Raw genomic sequence first — 15,209 nt, forward strand, 5'->3', positions numbered from 1 at the left:
GGGTATAATACAATCCCATGTACACAAGGAGGCATAATTACATTGAAACTCGTCTCAAAGTACATGTCACTTCTTCCTTAAAGATGGGTTTTAGAGAAAGACTACACGTGTTATCTTAAGGGCCTAAAGCAGTGGTTCTCAACCTTCCTAATGCTGCGAACCTTTAATACAGCTCCTTATAAAATTATTTCCTTATTGCTACTTCATAACTATAATTTGCTACTGTTACGAATCGTGATGTAAGTATCTGATGTGCAGGATATCTGATATGTGACTCCTGTGATAGGAATTGTGAACTCTATTGAAAGCCTTGGGCCTAGAGGGAAGATCTGGGGTTGTCTCCACCACACAGAAAGCACAAAGGCCATCTAGACTATTACATGTTTCCATCCTGCTTGTGGGAGCCTGGGAGAGCCTCTGGACACACAGACAACACGAGGCTCATCTAGGCTTTGGCTATCTCTGTTCCTGGCCTTCTGGGTAAAAGCAGATTATACTTTTTTCCCCTTGAAACATCCCTGGTTCCCCCGGTGCTATCTGCGAGCCTAGGCTCCTTTGTGTTCCCATCAGGATGGACTTTCCCTTCCAGTCCTGTGGGCGCATCACACGGTTAATTCCTAGAAGCAGACAGCAGCTCCAGTAGAGAAGAGTGGGTCTCTTAGCAGGTTTAAGTGCGTGGGTTAGTTGACTGCATCAGATCAGTGGTTCTCAAACTTTGTGGCTTGAAATCCGTTTTTTTGCCTTAAAGATAGTGCCTTGTTTTTGTAGCTCTGGCTGGCCTAGACGTCACTACAGATCAAGCTAGCCTCGAACACATAAGGACTTAATTTGGCAGCAGAGTCTGGCAGCTCTGTCCATGTGATACTGGCTTTGTAGTCATGAAGGATGCCAGAGCAGGAAGCTGTCAGGGTTACTGAAGGACAGAGGCCAAGGAGTCTCGAGAGACAACTGCGTGAAGCTGTAAGGAAATCGCAGGAAGTTGATGATCCCAGAACCCTGGGAGTTTGCTAAGGAAAGGTACAGCCTTGGAGTGAGGAGGTGTGTGTGTCACAGGTAGCGGAGATGGAGGGACAGGACTATCCAAGCCCTCTGGAGTCACAACAGAGGTTAGACATGGAGCTGCAGGATGAGGTGTTGCCTCGCTGGGTTCAGCTTTGGTCTGACCTTTTCTTGGTATGTTTCACGTCTCCCTTTTGGAATGGACATGTGTATTCTGTGTTTTGATTTCCTAGAGGCTCACATTTAAAGATTTGTCCTGGGTTTCAGTGGAGACTATGATGTTGAGACTGTTAATGACCATGGGGATATTTGAAGATGTCATCAAAAAAGATAAGGAAGGACACTTCATATTCATCAAAGGAAAAATCAACCAAGATGAACTCTCAATCCTAAATATCTATGCCCCAAATACAAGGGCACCTACATACGTAAAAGAAACCTTACTAAAGCTCAAAACACACATTGCACCTCACACAATAATAGTGGGAGATTTCAACACCCCACTCTCATCAATGGACAGATCATGGAAACAGAAATTAAACAGTGATGTCGACAGACTAAGAGAAGTCATGAGCCAAATGGACTTAACGGATATTTATAGAACATTCTATCCTAAAGCAAAAGGATATACCTTCTTCTCAGCTCCTCCTGGTACTTTCTCCAAAATTGACCATATAATTGGTCAAAAAACGGGCCTCAACAGGTACAGAAAGATAGAAATAATCCCATGCGTGCTATCGGACCACCACGGCCTAAAACTGGTCTTCAATAACAATAAGGGAAGAATGCCCACATATACGTGGAAATTGAACAATGCTCTACTCAATGATAACCTGGTCAAGGAAGAAATAAAGAAAGAAATTAAAAACTTTTTAGAATTTAATGAAAATGAAGGTACAACATACCCAAACTTATGGGACACAATGAAAGCTGTGCTAAGAGGAAAACTCATAGCGCTGAGTGCCTGCAGAAAGAAACAGGAAAGCGCATATGTCAGCAGCTTGACAGCACACCTAAAAGCTCTAGAACAAAAAGAAGCAAATACACCCAGGAGGAGTAGAAGGCAGGAAATAATCAAACTCAGAGCTGAAATCAACCAAGTAGAAACAAAAAGGACCATAAAAAGAATCAACAGAACCAAAAGTTGGTTCTTTGAGAAAATCAACAAGATAGATAAACCCTTAGCCAGACTAACGAGAGGACACAGAGAGTGTGTCCAAATTAACAAAATCAGAAATGAAAAGGGAGACATAACTACAGATTCGGAGGAAATTCAAAAAATCATCAGATCTTACTATAAAAACCTATATTCAACAAAATTTGAAAATCTTCAGGAAATGGACAATTTCCTAGACAGATACCAGGTATCGAAGTTAAATCAGGAACAGATAAACCAGTTAAACAACCCCATAACTCCTAAGGAAATAGAAGCAGTCATTAAAGGTCTCCCAACCAAAAAGAGCCCAGGTCCAGACGGGTTTAGTGCAGAATTCTATCAAACCTTCACAGAAGACCTCATACCAATATTATCCAAACTATTCCACAAAATTGAAACAGATGGAGCCCTACCGAATTCCTTCTACGAAGCCACAATTACTCTTATACCTAAACCACACAAAGACACAACAAAGAAAGAGAACTTCAGACCAATTTCCCTTATGAATATCGACGCAAAAATACTCAATAAAATTCTGGCAAACCGAATTCAAGAGCACATCAAAACAATCATCCACCATGATCAAGTAGGCTTCATCCCAGGCATGCAGGGATGGTTTAATATACGGAAAACCATCAACGTGATCCATTATATAAACAAACTGAAAGAACAGAACCACATGATCATTTCATTAGATGCTGAGAAAGCATTTGACAAAATTCAACACCCCTTCATGATAAAAGTCCTGGAAAGAATAGGAATTCAAGGCCCATACCTAAACATAGTAAAAGCCATATACAGCAAACCAGTTGCTAACATTAAACTAAATGGAGAGAAACTTGAAGCAATCCCACTAAAATCAGGGACTAGACAAGGCTGCCCACTCTCTCCCTACTTATTCAATATAGTTCTTGAAGTTCTAGCCAGAGCAATCAGACAACAAAAGGAGATCAAAGGGATACAGATCGGAAAAGAAGAGGTCAAAATATCACTATTTGCAGATGACATGATAGTATATTTCAGTGATCCCAAAAGTTCCACCAGAGAACTACTAAAGCTGATAAACAACTTCAGCAAAGTGGCTGGGTATAAAATTAACTCAAATAAATCAGTTGCCTTCCTCTATACAAAAGAGAAACAAGCCGAGAAAGAAATTAGGGAAACGACACCCTTCATAATAGACCCAAATAATATAAAGTACCTCGGTGTGACTTTAACCAAGCAAGTAAAAGATCTGTACAATAAGAACTTCAAGACACTGAGGAAAAAAATTGAAGAAGACCTCAGAAGATGGAAAGATCTCCCATGCTCATGGATTGGCAGGATTAATATAGTAAAAATGGCCATTTTACCAAAAGCAATCTACAGATTCAATGCAATCCCCATCAAAATACCAATCCAATTCTTCAAAGAGTTAGGAAGATAGCGTCAATGTTGCATTATGAGATGAAAATGAAATTTCAAACACTGTGGTTGAGGATCAAGAGGACAGGGGTGGGACTGTTGTGTTATGTTTCATTGTCCACTTGATGAGATTTAGAATCACCTCTGCATTGAGGGTGTTTTCAGAAAGGTTTCCTGAGCAGAGAAGACTGCCTGAACATGGGTCACACCGTGCCGTGGGGGCCTGGACTGGATAAGAGAGGATGTGACCTGAGTATCAGACTCACCTCTCTGATTCCTGACTACAGGTGAAATGTGGCTGATGGCGCCATGCATCTACATGTTAATCCAGTAAAACGATGTTAGTATTGTTATGAAAAATGTTTGAACTTATGAACCCCTAAAAGGGTCCCTTCAGTGTTTACAGGCCACAGGTCACATGAGAATCCTGGACACTCGGGGAGGTAAGACCATCACCAGCGAACACTGTGCAAGCTGGGGAGAGATAGCTACTTCGTTCTTGTTTTCAGAGGGTGAGAGATTTAAGGCATAGCTAGGCAGTACTTTTCTGGTCTGAGGCGACCCTTCATAATCCTCCTCTGCTGCTCTTCCCTGTAGCTTGGGACATTTCCTCCTGACCCAGGAGTTTGGAAGATTATACTTAAGCCAAGGATACCAAATTACAATTTCTACAGGAAACAAGGCTTCCTACGTACAATCCCCACATAAAAGAATCTGGGTTCAGTGTTACCAAATCTTCATTTTGTTTATTTTTGGCTTTTCTAGGCAAGGTCTCTGTGTAGCCCTGGCTACCCTGGAACTAGCTCTGTACACCAGGCTGGTTTGAACTTAAAGATCTGCCTGCCTCTGTCTCCCGGATGCTGGGATCAATGCCACTACTACTTGGCTGACTTTTTTCAAAACACCAGAATCTAGGTTTTTATTTGCACTTTAAAATGTTGAGACCAGGGAGATGGCTCAGTAGGTAGTCATTGCTAGGCAAGCACGAGGGCCTGAGTTCAACTCTCCAGAGCCCAGGAAAAAGTTGGGCAGAGTAGTCTGTGCCTCAGTGCCAGTGCTGGGACATAGAGACCAGAGGCCTGGGAGATCACTGAGCCATTGAGGAAGCACACGTGTCCACAGACCTGTCCACAGAGACAGACACACAGACAGACAGGTGTCGGCAACTATTTCAGTCATCTCTTATCATCGTAGCCTGAAATAATCTCATTGTGTAGGGAAAGGGTTTGACTCAGCCATCCCAGAGTGTGATGAGGTGGGCAGGAGTCTGGTAGGTCTACACCTCAAATGAGCTAAAGGCCTCCAACGAGGCTCTGTGTCTCAAAGGTCCCATCACATCCCCAACAGCACAAGCTGGGGGAGCACTTAGTGCTGGGTATGGTAGTGTAAACCTTTAATCTTAGCACTTGAGAGGGCAGGGCAGCCTGGTCTATATCACAAGTTCCAGGCCAACCAGTTACATGGTGAGACTCTGTCTCCAAAAAATAAAAACAAAACACGAGGCCAGAGAGATGTTAAGAGCATTGGCTTCTCTTCCAGAAGTCCAGCAACAACATGGCGGCTCACAACCATCTATAATGGAATTTGATGCCCTCTTTTGGTGTGCCTGGAGGAAGCTACAGTGTACTCATAGACATAAAATAAATGAATAAAATCTTTTAAAACTTACAAAATAAATCTTAAAAACAAACAAACAAAGAAAACAATAGTGACAACAAAGGTCCAAGATACAGAAACAACAAATTAGGTTTTAAAAGAATAAGAAAACACCACGACTTAACATTGAGCATTCAGCTATGACCTGCGGTTTCCGCCATGGGGAAGCCTAAGCTAAATAAAACTCCACTTAAAAAGTGTGGAAGGAGGGGAACCCTCGTCTGCAACATCACCTTGCCACAGGCCACCTGCCTTTGATGTCGCACCACATCTCAAGATCCATGGTAAGGAACAGCTGCTGGGCGTCTTCAACCTTCCAAGCAATGGTGTGGCAAACCACTCCACATCACACTGGGAGGAGAATCCCAGAGACTGTTTGCCTGGGTAAATAAGTTCGAATTAACAAAACATAGCATTATGTCTGTGGGAAAGTGAGTGAGAAATGCTGGCGAGAGTACACACTCTGCCACACTGCCGAACACACGTTTTCTGTTTGATTGCGGGATGTCTTAGATACAATCCTGCGGCCATCAGCCCTATAGTAGGACGTCATCATCTTTGTTTACTATTCTCTCTTCCCCTAGGCACCTGGGATCTATGTATAGTGTCAGGACTGAGTACATACGCCAATCAATACTTGTACAGAGAATGACTGAGTAATACTTGTCTTCGTTCAGAGACTAAAAAGATCTTCCTTCCCAGAGTTCACAGAGCAGGAAAATGAACCCATGCCTCTGTGTTCTCAGAAACTGAATACTGTGAGAGTAAATTAAAACATAAATACGTAAGCCTGTCTTGTTTGGACTATTCAATAAGCTGGTCTCTGAGACTTGAGCGCTCTCCTCGTCCTGTGTCGCTGTGCTGGATTTCAATGGCCAGGCTTTCCATGTCAGTGTCCCACAGACGTGTGGGGAAACGTGTAGGAATGTGACGTCAGTAGTTTCAGTACAAGTCAGGCAGCACAGTAAGATTAAAACAAGCACAGTCCAACACGGGAAAGAAACATGACTGGAAATCAAAATCCTCAAATTAGTTTCTCTTTGTCTTTTGCTTTGTGCTTTAGAAAACTATACCTGCCAGGTGTGGTGTTAGTCCCACTTTTAGTCCCAGCACTTGGGAGGCAGAGGTAGGTGGATCTCTGAATTCTAGGCCAGCCCGGTCTACAGAGTGAATTCCAGGACAGCAAGGGCTAAACAGAGAAACCCTGTCTCAGAAAACCAAAAGAAGAAAGAAAAAAGGGAAGGGAAGGGAAGGGAAGGGAAGGGAAGGGAAGGGAAGGGAAGGGAAGGGAAGGGAAGGAAAGGAAAGGAAAGGAAAGGAAGAAGGGAGGGGAGGTAGGTCACCTATGGATTTCCCTGCCCCCTGAAAGCTCGACAAAGCTCTGAGCACTGAGAAGTTGAAGTGGAATTAGAAGCTGTGCACACTGCTGTTGTACAGATTGGTTCAACCCATCTAAAAAAAATAGCATCATAAAATGAATCATAAAAATGTTCATACCCTATAATCCAGTAATCTCTCTCCTGGGATTTTATTCTAGACAAGTTATTGGCCAAAAGAAGAAAAAAAAGGCCATTATACAAAATGCTCACTGTGGCTTTGTCTTTAACAACAAAGAACCAAAACACAAAATACACAAGATGGGTTAGTATGTTACAGCACATGCCCAAGGCAAGGTGTGGAAAATACTCTTCAGCTGTGGAAAATAAATCTGAAGCTGAGGTCACAGCTCAGTAAGAGTGCTTACCTAGAATGCTCAAGGTGCCAGGTTCGAGTCCAGACACCACAAGAAATAAAGTGAACAAATCCTTATTGCTGGGCAGGGATACAAAAAACGTCATGGAATTAAATAAAATACAACATAAAAGGATTGACATTGGGACCTGGGAGGGGCTCAGTGTTTAGAGTCCTTGCTGTGAAAGCTTGAGGACTGGAGTTGGCCCCTAGCACCCACATATTAGTAAAAGCCATAAACAGCCATGCACGACCATCATCCCGTGTTGGGAGATGAAGATGGGTGACTCCCAGGCACTCGACGGCCAGCCAAACCTAGTCAGAACTTCAAGCTTCATTCAGGTCCAGTGAGAGACCTTGTCTCAAGGGAATAAGGCAGAGGAAAAGGCTACATCTAGAAGCAAACTATTCCTCTGGCCTCCATTATGTGTATACAGCCCTATATCAGTGCATACTCTACACACACACACACACACACACACACACAGAGAGAGAGAGAGAGAGAGAGAGAGAGAGAGAGAGAGAGAGAGAGAGAGAGAGAGATTAACATACTGTAATCAACTTCGCAGATAGCTCAGTTACCATATAAACTTGATCTCAAAATTGACATAAAGCTGTGTGAGCCTATGATTTGAGATGTTTATGCTCTTTCTCAGAACTTCTTTTCATGTTGTATTTTTCCCCATTACATGTGTACATATATGTATAAAATGTATATATATTCTAAAACACCTTATAGACTAAACACGGACTTCGGGCTTTTTGTACTTCTTACTATGTAGCCTTGGTTGGCCCCAAATGCATACAGATCCCCTTGGTTTTGCCTCCCTAGTACTTGGACTGAAGACCTGTGGTATGTGCCAGGCCGGGCATCTCCTTTTAAAAGGAGAACCACATACGCTTTCCAAATATCCAATTAAAGATAAAGAGCAAGAAGACAAGGTGGGGCTGGAGCGATGCCTCGGAGCTTAGGTGACCTGGCTGCCCTTCATCCAGAGGACCCAAGCTCAGATGGCACCGACCACACTGGGTGGCTCACACATCTGTAACTCCAGTTGGATCCAGGGAGTCCGACATCTTCATGTGACCTCTCAGCAGGTACCTGCACACATCACACAATCATACACACACGAGTACAAATATATCCTTTATAAAAAGGAAGAAGACAGGTCTGGAAGTGTTTCTAAGAACAGCTGCTGTCTGAAGTACTAAGGACGATCAGGAACCCTGAGAGAAGAGAAAAGGAAGGAGGCCACCAGGGCACTCTTTCAGATGATGGTGTGCTGTCAAGACCACAGTGGGAGAGGGCTGAGATTTACCTGCCCCACCAGGTGGCTGCCTGGCACCATCTCTCTTCGCTTCATTCCACAAGAGTTTCCTGAGCCCTGAACCCCTAAAGTGGCTCAGACGCCTGCTATGTCACAAGGCTGTGATGTACGTCATAGAATTGTCACAAAGGACAGTTCTCATGGATCATGCTCAAGGTCGTGTCCAGTGGGGAGAGGCGACCTAATGTCTTAACATCTGGCTACTATTCAACTTTGCAGATAAAGAACTGAGCCTTCTCTATTTTGTCAGAGCTGGTAAACCTGAAGAAGATGACTTTTCTGAACAAGCACGGGAGCCATGAGTCAATGGGTTGGTTGCCTACCGAGGAAGGAAGGAAGCAGTCTACAAAAACCACAGCTGGACAAACTCCCAAAATGCTCCCACTACTTTAGAGATCAAACTATCACTACGACTACCGGGTGACCCAAGGGCAGGATGCAGCTCTTCACAACCAAAGTGCTTGGGGAACAACTCGGAAACAGGATTCCATTTCTGCCCTTGGCCCTGACTGGATACTTGCTCCAGGTCACACTAAAATTCACTTACTGTTACCCTCCACTCCCAAGGCTCTTCCTAGCTTATCTCCATCAACAGAGCATTCCTAGTGGTAGCTTCTTAATACTTTGGCTCATGCCTTGAACATACGGGACAGCAGATCTCTTAAATCTTGATTCCCTACTCTCAAACCTCTCTTTCTGCTGGTCATGGGCAGCTTATGATTATTGCCTGTGAGACAAAGGAGAGATGAAGATTATAGTGTTGTAAGGCCAAAAGGGGAGTGGTCTCTGAGGTAAAAACAGGGAATCCAGAGAAGAAAGGGTAAGGCTAGGTCTAGGCTCTGTATCTTACCAACTTTATAACCTATAACAAGTCACACAGTTCTTCTGTGTCTTTTGTCTCATGAATAAAATAAAGCTAGAATTTGTAAATTTCAAGGTACTCTGAAGATATTGGGGCTCTTACCATGATGGCCTGGAGTGCTATTGGAAGTAGTAGAATATTAAGGTAGTTCCTGAGAGTTCAGGAAGAGTTGGTCATGACAGTACATGCTTAAAATCTCAGGACATGGGAAGTTGAGGTTGAGGGATCAAAAGCTGAAGGTTAGGGGAATCATGAGTGGTATTGGAATACTAGCCAGTGAAGGCATGGGTAGTTCTTAATATTTGTCCTTATTGTCCTCAGCCCTCATCAAACAAACTTCTCTTTGCCACAGGCAGAAAGAGACTGATACAGAAAGCCACAATCAATCAATATACAGAATTGTGAAGTCCAGTCCCGCTGGAGAAATCTATAAAACAACCCCTACACCTAAGACTTGCAGAAGAGAGACAGAAAGACTGACTGTAAGAGCCAGAGATCTGAGGTTTTACTGTGAAATTGTCGGTCTCCTAGGGGTGTTAGAAGCCACACCAGAAGTCTCACCAACATGACTACCTAAACAGGAGCTAAATAAGATATGTTATAGTCCACATATGAAAGTTATACACCGGGGCTGGATAGATGGCTCAGTGGTTAACAGCACTGACTGCTCTTCCAGAGGTCCTGAGTTCAAATCCCAGCAACCACATGGTGGTTCACAACCATCTGTAATGAGATCAGATGCCCTATTCTGGTGTGTCTGAAGACAGCTACAGTGTACTTATATATAATAAATAAATAAATCTTAAAATAGACCATCATGCCCATCAAACCAATTAGGAGTGTAATTCCAGCAATCAGGAAGTACATATATGCAGGTCAGCCTTGGCTACAGAGTAAGACCCTGTCTCAAAACAAGCAAATAAAAAATCTTGAGGCAATGGTGTGGCTAAAGCCAAACTGCCTAGATTGTAATGAATTGAACACTAAATAAGAAGCCAGCAGATGGATGGGATCTGCCCACTCTTTTTTAAGAAACGGGTCCTAATAGACATAAGAATTTAGGGTATTTTAACTAGAATACTCTTTAGTTTAACAGATCAAGTCAGAAAAACCAAAACAAAACAGTTAAGGGGAGAGGATCTTGTGCACAAGTGGGACATTTTTGTATTCTTAGTAAACAGGCTACATGTCAGGAACTCATGGATTTAAGGGGAAAAAACAAACAAACAATACTGGTCAATCCTTGAACCCTTAGAGAATTTGGGCTCAATCGGGAAGAAAAATGTAATTTAGTAATTTGGAGTTACATGCCAGATTGTGTGGTGGTTCAAGTAAACAAGTAACAAAACAGGTCCAAAAAAGTTCACGCAGGAATCGCTTGCATGAGGAACACACCGGGCTGGGAACCTCGGGTCCAGAGGACTAAAAGCTTACCAGCCAGATTCTGGAGAAAATTCAAATGTGTTTATAGAAAATAGTTCAAAATCTAGATCCCTGAAGCGCAGAAGGCTGTTCAAATTTGACAGGACAAGAGCAAAAGAGAAGGGCAGTGTCCCTTCAAGGGAGACCAGAGGACCTGTGGAAGTTTTGCAGATGCTCTGAGACACCGCCATGGCGGCCAGGAGACAGAACCAACAGCGCCAGAAGAGAGCATTGTACTAAGAAAACGCCCGCCAAGCCCCAGAAAGAGATAAGCATGGTGGTAACCGCGATTCCCGGGGGCGGGCGCCACCGCTTACCCCGCCCACCCACACGGAAAGGAAGAGGCGGGCGCCGGAAGTCGCTGACGTCTGAGCCCCTCCCGAGGCCAGCTTCTGGGCCGGAAATGGAGCCTTAGTCCCACCCCCGCGCCTTCTACCTCGCGAGACTTGGTGGGCTCCTCCCTCTTTCTTTTCTGCCACCGCCATGGTAGGTGTTCTTCTCGTGGCCTCCGCTTCCTTGTGGCGGCTGGGCGCTCTACCTCCCTGCCTTTCGGCTGCTTGCCCTGGTCTTAGTGGGTCTCCATGGCTGCAAGTAGCCTGCGGGGCGGGATGGCTCACTTGGGTCTGGGGCGAGGGACCTGGGGCCGCGTGTTCCGACCGGAGTTGGGTCGCCTTAGACGCGCGGGCCTGGGCGTCTGAACGCGCTCCCGGTCTGTAACCTCAACCTTGCTGAATCCTTCAAAAGGCAAGTTCTCATTTGCAGGCATAATCCGGGCAGGCAAGCCTTGCTGCTCGCTCTCCAACCTCCCCTTTCCTTAGGCAGGCCTAACCATTTTGCTGTTTTTCCCATACAGCCATCCAGACTGAGGAAGACCCGGAAACTCCGGGGCCACGTGAGCCACGGCCACGGTCGCATCGGTAAGTGTGGGCCTTCTAGGCGTTTGGCCTTTGAGTTGTGTTGGAAAGTAGACAACTGTAAGTCGAAGAAAACATTTCTGAGGCCTGGGCATAGCAGTTTCCCTACTTTATGTTGGTAGTGGGGGCGGAAGGCCGAAAAGGTTTATCCCTGAGTCTTGATAACTCATGCTCAGAAACGGATTGTAAACTGAGAACAAACGAGAGCATGCGAGCAGGTAGAAGTCATTCATGTAGCTTTGTGTGCCTGCAGGTAAGCACCGCAAGCACCCAGGAGGCCGCGGGAATGCTGGAGGCATGCATCACCACAGGATCAACTTTGACAAATAGTGAGTGTTTCGGAAGTGGGGGCAGAAGGGATGACTTAGAACAGCTTCTCTCTGGAAACGGTTTCTTAACGTTGGTTATTAGCTTTAGCGAGCAAAACACTGCATGTGAACTGAGGGAACCTGTCTGAGGCTAGAGTCACGCTCAGGTATTGCTTGTTGCCTCAGTGTGCTAGAGTCCTCGAAGAAAAACTACTGACCTTATTCACTGGCTGTGGACTTTATGGCGCAGTCAGTCACCAGGTTAGTGACATACTTCAGATCAACCCTGTTTAGGGACCCTGTTAAAAGTGAGGGCGGGGTTCTACTGAGTGGCCTGACAGCCAGTTAAAAATTATATCAGGTGCCTGCCGTGTCAATGTTTACAATAGTGAACATTTATACTGCGATAGGAGATAGCTAGAAAGATGAGCTTGCTCTGAAGATGGTTGCCTTCCTTCCTAGTCATCCAGGTTACTTCGGCAAAGTTGGCATGAGGCATTACCACTTGAAGAGGAACCAGAGCTTCTGCCCAACTGTCAACCTGGATAAATTATGGACGTTGGTCAGCGAGCAGACACGGGTCAATGCAGCAAAAAACAAGAATGGAGTTGCTCCCATCATTGACGTTGTTCGATCAGTGAGTGAATTGGCTTGTCATTCTTAATGGGACCTTTAATATGCTATCTTGTTTGAAATTCAAGCCTATGTATATATTTGGCCATTACCTGTTAGGAAATCCACATTTTAGTAGAATTGTTTCAGGTAATTGAATTGGTCACAATTAGAACTCCTGTCCATTTGGTCCCACTTGTTAAGAATTCAGAAAACATGCCCACCACATATTTGTTTCCATTTCTAACAGGTTTGCTTTTTTTTTTAAATGAAGTTTATAGTTGGTCCGGAGTGGTCTTAAGACATACAGCTTGGCTTTTGCAGGTTAAGTCTTTCGTTCTCTTATCTAAGGCACTATGTGTTTTAAGAGCCACCCCACACAAATACACTCTGCCTAAGTGCAGAGACCCAAACCAAAGGGAAGCTTTTAGGTAGTCATCATTCCTAGCTTATAATTAATTTGTATTTAGTAGAGGTAGTAGCTGGTCAGGAGTGGGGAGTTAACGTGCTTAATCGAGACTAGAGTCACATCCTGACATGGCACTTGTCCTGGTGTGCTAGAGTTCTCGTAGAAAATCTGCTGGTCTTGATTCACTGGTAGGGGCTTTCAGTGACCCCATTAGTGCTCAGATCAGAAACATAACCTACCTGGGGTGACACATGCTATATTCTCAGAACTGTGAAGTTGGTGGGTCTGTGAGGCCATATTGATCTACATTTGAGTTAAAGGCCATCCTTTACATAGACTATCTGAAAAGGGGGAGTAAGTCAAGTCCTACTGAGTTTTGGGGTGTGGAGCGTCTGCTATAGTGTATTGTGATTCTTTTTCTATTGTAGGGCTACTACAAAGTTCTGGGGAAGGGGAAGCTCCCTAAGCAACCTGTCATCGTGAAGGCCAAGTTCTTCAGCAGAAGAGCTGAAGAGAAGATAAAGGGTGTGGGAGGTGCCTGTGTCCTGGTGGCTTAAAGCCACTTCAGAGGCTAATTAAATGCAAACATTTTCCATGTGGTCTGAGTAGGTTCTTTGCATCCTTCCTTGTCTGCGCGTTGAGAATCTCCCTGACAATAAGTACACTGTAGCTGTCTTCATGCACACCAGAAGAGGGCATCAGATCTCATTACAGATGGCTGTGAGCCACCATGTGGTTGCTGGGATTTGACCTCAGGACCTCTGGAAGAGCAGTCAGTGCTCTTAGCCATCTCTCCAGCCCCTCCTGAAAAATCTTAAGTTATGGGAAAAACCTTGCCGTCCATATTAACATTTGCCTGACTTTGTAAGCTCACTATAGTGGACAGGTGGCTCAGGACTGGGCTACTTAGTACTGGACAGGTTAGCATGGAGAACGTAGGGGAAGAGGTGTAGGCTCCATCCAGCTTCACTTGATGGCATCCAGGTGGTGTTCCTAGGGAGCATGTCTACCTGCAACAGCACATCAGCACTGCAAACTGAGGATATTTTAGAATCAGAGCTGTGCTCTTTGAACTATTGGGAAGATGAGGCTTTAAGAAGACCTTGGAATAAAAAACCAAGAACTTGATTGTCTACCTCTTTAAATCTGGAACATTATACCAACAAAGCTAAGTCTTGAGTTTCTAAGGAGTAAAGGAGATTGTGTACACTTAGCACTGAGGCTCCTTTAGTAGCCAAGTGCATATTACCAGGCAGTATAAGTTGGGAAGGGTCACTTGGCAGGGAAAAGGCTATCATGGCAGAAGCTTACCAGTAATGAACATGGGTTCATGGAAAAAACCCCTTTTAGATGTTATGACTCTAGAGACACAATACTGTATGCCACCCCTAGTACAACTAGGGGTCTAAATGTTATGGGTATGGGGGTGATGTCTGGCAGGACAAATGTAGGATCTTTAACAAAAGTACATAGTTAAACAGGTTTTTATAACAAAACACTATTAAGTTTGACTTTGATGTCATGATAGCTGTTTGAGATGGATATGATGGGCTTGAGAACCTTGAATTCTGGGTGAGAGGAGAACCTGGAGAGTCTTCTATACATACTGCCAAACACATGCCAGGCTTGCTGTGTGGCCCATGCCACCCGAGCCATCAGTCACGTGCCAGCGTGGGTTTTCTGGATTAAGGTGAGACCTGCAGTGCTAAGATTATGCTTATGGAGGCCTGCTTATAAGTTTGGAGGCCAGGGTGCTAGATCCAAGCACCTAAGGAGGCTGTCAGGAAGCCCAGGCTGAGCTAACAGCTGAAAGCAATGGCACTCAAGTCTCAATTTTCTGGTTATTCTCTTTACTGACATAAAGCCTTATGTGGAAGGCTTTTTCAGAAGTTAATTTTGCTTTCCCAGGAGACTAACTCCACCATTGGACAAGTTGGGGCCTGCACAGGTGTCAGTGGGAAAGGTAAGGATGGAAGGAATCCCAGGATAGGACTGTCTCAGATTAGGGCGGAAGGACAGGAATATTAGTTCACATCCTGTCAAACTCCGCAGCATTCAAGGTCTGCCTTGAAAGTAGGTAGGAAACCTGAGTTTTCCTTCCTGTAGTCGAACTTTCTGGATACACGTAAGCTTCTAGTGGAAGAAATGAGGGTGAGGAGTCACTGGCAATGGAGAAGGGTCAGGTCCACGTCCAGGGTTAGCAGTGCTTGGGCTGCTGTCCGCTGACAATCAGCCACCCAGTAATGTCACAATGATAAGGGGCAAATCCATCACTAGAAGCACCATAGAAAGTGTCTACCAGAGAAGGAAGCTAAGTGAGGACTGACAGGTGTCAGGAATGGCCAGGAACCCATGTGAATGCATTTACCAAGTGCCCAAACCCTGTATCCATCCAGAATTCACCTGGT

The 15,209-nt window shown here is 44.6% G+C and overlaps 2 protein-coding genes and 2 non-coding genes across 13 annotated transcripts in view; 3 read left to right on the forward strand and 1 right to left on the reverse strand.

Moving 5' to 3' along the window:
• The window catches only part of Trim66 (tripartite motif-containing 66), a 68,091-nt gene extending 59,755 nt beyond the window's left edge, over window positions 1-8,336 (reverse strand). For 2 of the 7 annotated variants that reach the window (XM_087570811.1, XM_087570817.1), the window contains exon 1: window positions 8,266-8,332. In XM_087570811.1, the coding sequence (XP_087426937.1) occupies window positions 8,266-8,310 (45 nt within the window). In that variant the 5' untranslated portion in view covers window positions 8,311-8,332. 7 annotated transcript variants of the gene reach the window in all.
• Window positions 8,337-11,013: 2,677 nt separating this feature from the next.
• Rpl27a (ribosomal protein L27A) lies at window positions 11,014-13,940 on the forward strand. Of its 4 annotated transcripts, none has more exon segments than NM_001106290.1 (5): window positions 11,014-11,044; window positions 11,412-11,475; window positions 11,726-11,801; window positions 12,243-12,417; window positions 13,230-13,940. In NM_001106290.1, coding segments are annotated over 5 exon segments (447 nt in total). In that variant the 5' UTR covers window positions 11,014-11,041; the 3' UTR covers window positions 13,359-13,940.
• On the forward strand, window positions 11,925-12,054 carry LOC134478799 (small nucleolar RNA SNORA3/SNORA45 family). Its single transcript, XR_015655755.1, has one exon. It is a non-coding gene; the product is annotated as a small nucleolar RNA SNORA3/SNORA45 family (small nucleolar RNA).
• On the forward strand, window positions 12,905-13,035 carry Snora3a (small nucleolar RNA, H/ACA box 3A). Its single transcript, XR_015655754.1, has one exon. It is a non-coding gene; the product is annotated as a small nucleolar RNA SNORA3/SNORA45 family (small nucleolar RNA).
• Window positions 13,941-15,209: the final 1,269 nt, after the last annotated feature.

The sequence above is a fragment of the Rattus norvegicus genome, chromosome 1, assembly GCF_021556685.1.
Source record: "Rattus norvegicus strain SHRSP/BbbUtx chromosome 1, alternate assembly SHRSP_T2T, whole genome shotgun sequence".
NCBI lineage: Eukaryota > Metazoa > Chordata > Mammalia > Rodentia > Muridae > Rattus > Rattus norvegicus.

What these genes read in the sequence shown, in the direction of transcription:
- Rpl27a (XM_087659512.1), top strand. Translation starts at nt 11,770, where the DNA reads ATGCATCACCACAGGATCAACTTTGACAAATA. An exon ending in AGGATCAACTTTGACAAATA is followed by an intron (nt 11,802 to 12,242) that starts GTGAGTGTTTCG and finishes CTTCCTTCCTAG; the next exon opens with TCATCCAGGTTACTTCGGCA. An exon ending in TCATTGACGTTGTTCGATCA is followed by an intron (nt 12,418 to 13,229) that starts GTGAGTGAATTG and finishes TTTCTATTGTAG; the next exon opens with GGCTACTACAAAGTTCTGGG.